General features: G+C 46.6%; 1 protein-coding gene across 1 annotated transcript in view; it reads right to left on the reverse strand.

Annotated features, from left to right (window-relative positions):
* The window catches only part of KDELC2 (KDEL (Lys-Asp-Glu-Leu) containing 2), an 18,963-nt gene extending 18,701 nt beyond the window's left edge, over positions 1-262 (reverse strand). Inside the window, exon 1 of the mRNA XM_010572792.1 lies at positions 200-262. Coding sequence (XP_010571094.1) covers positions 200-262 — 63 coding nt within the window. The remainder of the gene's footprint in view (positions 1-199) is intronic.
* Positions 263-6,005: the final 5,743 nt, after the last annotated feature.

The following is a 6,005-nucleotide window of genomic DNA, read 5'->3' on the forward strand; positions in this document are numbered from 1 at the left end:
GGGCCGGGCCCCGGCGGCGCTTCGGCTGTGCTGCGGAACAGGGAGTGTGCCGGGTCCCGGCCTCCCCGCTGGGCTGGGGCCGGGGGGGCGGGCAGCGATCTGTGGGCGCCGAGCCAGGTGCCGAGCCTGTGCGCTTTCAGAGAGTCGGGGAAAATACGGTAAAGCCGGTGTGGGCGTGAGGAAGGAGCCTCAGACCCACTTGTCTGCGGGCAGGCTGCGCTGAACCCCGCCTTTTCACGTCCTGGGAGGTTTTCTTTCCCATGTCTATGGGCGCTGTGCAGGCCAAACCGAAGAGCAGATGATCTGTGTGTTCCCCGCCGCATACAACACCTCACAGTTCAGCCGGCAGCTGAATAGCTGGTCTGGAATGTAAAGAGGGAAAAATCGTATTTCTCTAAAGCTTATTATTTGTTACTGCCCATGTCAGCTTATGTACAGGCAGAGATTGCTGTAAAAGGGAAAAAAAAAACCCCACCAACAACATAATTTAAAATTCCTCCTGGTTGTTTCTAGGATTTCCCACAGGGACTGTATTTAAAGGACAGAACAGGGACCCTGTTGGGACATACTGGGAGGTTGTTCCCTGCCCCTGGGCTCACCTTCCCATCCCAGGGAGGAGGCCAAGCTCACACTTCTCAGCCCAGCACCCCGTTCCAGCATGGCTCAGGCATGCACCCACGTTCAAGAGCTGAAGAGTGCTCTGGGGGCCTGTGGCTGAGATACTGCAGGTGGCCCTCATCACCACCTTGGTAATGCTTGGTGATGGGGAAAGAGGGATCATGGTGTTACTCTCTAGAAAATGTAACAACAAAGTAATTTCATGGGTTTAGAATGATGGAATGCAATTAAACAGGGAACACCTCCAATGATTTGTCTCCTAAGGTGGTTGTATCATTTTTATCAGAAGCATTTGCTGCTACTAGGAGATATTTCAGGGTGTTGGTAGATGGGGGGCTGACAAGGCTGTAGGAGAATTAAATCAAGCTTCCATGCAAGCCTGGACTTTCACATGCAAAACAATGAGAGCACAAATGAATGCTGCGTGTTTTTGAATAACATGAACTTCACATCTCTGTGCATAGAGACCATGAAAAACAGGTTCCTTGGAAGTGGAATTGTCGCGTCTGGTTTCTTCCTTGCTTTTGTCTTTAGTCTCCTAAACTCCCTCACCTCAGGTAACCACAGATCTCCACCGACATGTGGATAAATAATGTGTGATACTCCCAACAGGCAAGAGAAAACATGTATAGTGTTAATCTGGAGTTACGTATGGCTTCTTGGCTTTCCTCTCCCTCTGCAACAGCTGGGAGCACATTTGGAGAAGAAGGTGACTGGGAGTGGTCAGCATGGATGAGGTGATGGAGAGCTCCATCCCTGGGTTTGCTGATGACACCAAACAGGGGGACTAGTCGGTGTGCTTGAGGGGAGGGCTGCCATCCTGAGAGACCTGGACAGGGCGGAGGAATGGGCCATGAAATTCAACAAAATTCCTGCACTCGGGTGCCAGGGAGCAGCGAGGGTGGGCTGTACCCTGGGGAGTGGGGTTGAGGAGCACAGCACCATGGCTGGCAGCAGGGCTTCACCAGGGATGGCCCCACACCTGGAAAACAGCATCTGGGGCAGCTGAGAGGCCGCATCACCCAGGAGGCTTGTGGGGACAGGGCAGGGCTGCGGTCAGGCAGGGACATCAATCTGCAGAGTGGGATCAGGCCCTGTGAGGGGAACCAGGGTCAGACATGGCTCTGGGATGGCTGCAGGGCCCTGGGGATGTCAGCCTGCAGGTGGGGCCAGGCTTGGTGGGGCCCACGGCCAGCCAGGCAGGGCTGTGGGGAGATGGAGACCAGTGTATCACTGAGGCAGGGACTGATGGCTGCAGGCTGGGCTGAAATGTTGTCCTGGGCCATGGGCAGGGTGGGGGGAACCCTTGGGAGGGGGCGGGTTAGGGCCTGTTGGTGCCCTTGGGGCCCTGTCCCCGAGAAGAAGCCACCCCTGTGCTGGTACGGGCTGGGACCGGCTGCCGGGAGCAGCTCTGAGGGAATGGCCCTGGGGGTCCTGGTGGGGAGTGTGGGGGACGTGGGCCATTAGCAAGTCCTGGCAGCAATGACGGCCAACGGCAGCCTGGGCTGTATGAACAGGGGCAGAGCCAGAGGCCGAGGGGAGTCGTTAATCCCCCTCCACTCACTACTTGTTAGACCACATCTAGGTACTGCATCCAGCTTTGGGCTTCCCAGTAAAAGACATCAATAAACTGGATCAAATTTAGGGGAGGCCACTGAGGTGGTGGGGCTGGAGCACTGGCCCTGTGAGGAGAGGCTGGGGGAGCTGGACTTGTTCAGCCTGGAGCAGAGATGGCTTCAGGGAGGGGATGGACCTTACAGAAGCCCCCCGTGATCCTGGGGACATCATTGAGGAGATGGCGCAGGACAGAAGGACAAGAGACAACTGGCATAAGTTGACAGAAGAGAGTCAGCCTGTAACACATTTCCTCCATTAGGACAGTGTGGCAGCGGCACAGGTTGCCCAGAGAGGCTGCCCAGTCTCCATCCTCAGAGATTTTTCAAGCACCAACTGGATGAAGCCTTCAGCAGCCAGGCCTGACCTCAGAGCCGAGCCTGCTGTGAGCAGGAGGTTGGAGCAGAGACCTCCAGAGGTCCCTTCCAGCCTGAGCTACCCTGTGATGAAACCATGAGATTTCTGTCCCTTCTTTCAAATACCATTGAGATATTAGAAAGGTCAAAGGTCATCTGGGGACACAAGTGACCTAATGGGTAGACAGAGATCCAGACAGAAACACCACCTTAACTCATAAACCATGTTTCCTCTGAAACCAGGCTGACGGACTGTGTCATTGAACTCAGGTACCACATATACTGGCTGTAGTAATTAAGGTTGAAAGACTGGTGAGTCTCACACACCGTCACACTGCACGTGGCAGCCAGGCTCTGCTCAGGCCTAATCCCGGCTGAAGCCATTTTCATGTGGAGCTCATCACCTTGTAAAACTACTCATCAAATACTACACTTGGCCCCTACATGGAGTATCGGGTCCTCAAGGCAAGTTGTAGGCATATGGCTCGCTAAGGGGTTAACATGTCTGTCTACTGTAAAGATACTACTGCTGATGGAAAACTGTTTGTGTACCAGAGACTCATCAGCTGGCAGGAAAGGAGAAGGCAGCAGTAAGCACATCACCAAAGCAGCACATCCCTCCTCTGGCGTGACGGCTGCTGACAGCTGTGTGATGGACTGAGGCTGGGTGCCCCGTTTTAAAACTATGGCATCGTTTGCCATCAACATCCTGGCAACAATAGTAAGATGCTGGATTTTATTTTTTTAAATAAACTGTCAATGGCATTCACAGTAAGTGAAAAATAAACACACTACCAATACATTTTTTCATTCAAATGCAGAATTTATTTCAAACAAATAATTTTAAATATGAAAAATCCTATAAATTATGAACATTTATAGAATATACTTTTGCCAAAGAAAAAGCTTGGAAGAGCAAAGGTGTCAAAAGCCAGCTCTGCTAAACTGAATGGAGCTGATTGCTATTCAAAGGATATTTATCCCTATGTTTTCATGCAGTTGTCTGTTTTACAGACTACCATTATTCAGTGTAAATATTAGTTTACAGATCCTCAATAGGCTGCAGTCTTCCACAACTGATTTATGACCAAAAGCAGTTTTTACTTGCTTACACTGAATCAAGCCACCTAATTTCCTGTACATACATAGCACAGCAAATGAAAAAAAGTTATGCCAGCAAGGAGAGAACTTAATCCAACTTCTTGAACAGGTAGAAAATATTTACAAATAAAAATGTTCTAAACCATCCACTTCTAGTCAAGAAAAACTGTATGACCATTTACTTCCCTTGTAAACACTTATTTTATTACTCTTTACCTTATGTAGGCTGGTATTCCAAATTTTTGGATTAACATATTTTGCAGAAATGTACAGCAGCAGAAATTCCTGATACTCAACTGGTTTTATTGTCTTACTCTACAGCATCCTGTACATATAGAATAGAGCCATTTACAGAAAAACATAATTTCCCCTTAGAATACCCCATTTTACAAGATTGCAATTATGCAGTAGTTATTTCCTTCCAGGATTGCATATGTCAACGTATGTTTATATCCTTCCAAAACAGGCATGTCATAGAGATCAATTCTGACTATAAATACTATATTAGTCCTTCTATGTACAACAAAAGACAAATTACCCCAGTATAAAGTAATAATACTTATATATCGGTACAGATTTGAACTACAGACCCACTTCTTTAACGAAGTTTACAGTATAAAAAAATAAGGAATCCAGTTACCTACTACAGTATTTTCATCTTTTAGTTTCTTGTGGAGTAGTCAGTAATACAAGCATTGCTTGTTTTGTGTAAAATATATTATTTTAAAATACCAGTATACTGTCCTTCCAGTTACAAAAATATAATTATGTTCTACAGAAATTTTATTGAATTAAAAAGTGTATAAAAAATATGGATCATCATTTTAGACCATATGTGAAATTAGAAATAAAGTAGAAGTGAATGTATCATTATTTAAAAATACTATCTTCTGGCTCAGTGAGCCACTTCTGATTTTGCATAAGAATAGATCAAAGCTTAGTTAGAAATTTAATGGCCAGGGATGACTTTTGGCTACTGAGTAATAATACTACATTATTAGTGTGGCTGAAGAAGAGCCACTAGAAAACGTTTACAGCCATTCAGTTCAAAGGATAAAAAGTACCGTGATGACAGCGAGAATGGTTGAAAAATACCAAGGAAGGATGGTAATTTAGCAAAAGGCAAGAGGATTTCTTACTGGTTTTATTTACTTCGTATGTACAAACCCGCGAGTCTGTACGGTGCAGTTGCGACCCAGCCAAGTGCCCTCTCGGGCCGCCTCGGGTGGTGCTGCCCTGAAGGAGCCCAGAGGCTGCAGGTGCCTCACCCTGAGACCAGCCAAGCACAGGGGCAGCAGGAGAACTTAGGGATGTAACAAGTTGTATTGGTTATGGTTGTCTTCCCACTATTAGGGCAACTTAGGATCCAACCTATGAGGTTTATATAGGAAATAAACAGGGTAAATATTTTTACATTTTTGCATGGGTTGAAGTGTCAGATTGCTAATCCAAATTAACCCATTCCTAAGTCAAAGGCAGAAATCTGGCCATTCATCTCAATTTTAGCCAAAGCTGTGCCAGTTATTAATTTCCCATGTCTGAAAAGCAGATTTCCATGCTCAGCTGTGTTTCTTAACACCCTCAGGAATTTCAGTGAGTTCTCCAGTGCTGTGCCCTTTGCTGAGCTGTCTCCCAGGCACTAGCAGCACTTCTGCAACTCACATTGCTCATTGCTCTTGCAATGCTGAGGAGAAAAATCCTGGTGTGGAATCTGCCTCAACTGCATAGCAGAACAAGCACCACCAGGGACATTACTGCTACACTTCCCAGGAATGCAGAAAAAGAACATTCATACACAATATGCTGTAAAATGCTGAACAGGTTTCGTTTCGTGGGGTGTTTGTTGGGTGGGATGGATTGGCATTATATTGCTTGATCTGGCAAATGAGGAAAACTGGAGAAACAGCAATTTATAAGCAAAGTAACCTCTAGGTTTTCTGTTAGGTCTTGTAAGAAAAAGTAGCTCAAGCCAGAATTTATCCATTCCAGCACTGCGTAGCTGGCAGGAGCCTAAGCCACTGCTTGCTGACTCAGAGGAAAGCCATCTCTGGAGTTACACTGCCCGAAGCTCCACAGTTGTTTACCTTCTATTATTTTGGGAAGGCATTTTTTTAACATTCTTTTTCCCTGCTAGGAGAAACAAGTATGTGGCTTCACCATTGTTAAGACAAAAGTCAAATGCTCAAGCTAACACGACATACTAACTTCTTTAAAATTAATGAAGTTGTACCAATTTATAGCAGCACAAGAACTGGCTTGAAGTATTTTAGGTGTTTTTGCCTGCCCAGAAACTACTGAGCTATCCTGCCATCTTAG

This window comes from Haliaeetus leucocephalus, unplaced genomic scaffold, assembly GCF_000737465.1.
Source record: "Haliaeetus leucocephalus isolate CR32 unplaced genomic scaffold, Haliaeetus_leucocephalus-4.0 Scaffold351, whole genome shotgun sequence".
NCBI classification, from domain to species: domain Eukaryota; kingdom Metazoa; phylum Chordata; class Aves; order Accipitriformes; family Accipitridae; genus Haliaeetus; species Haliaeetus leucocephalus.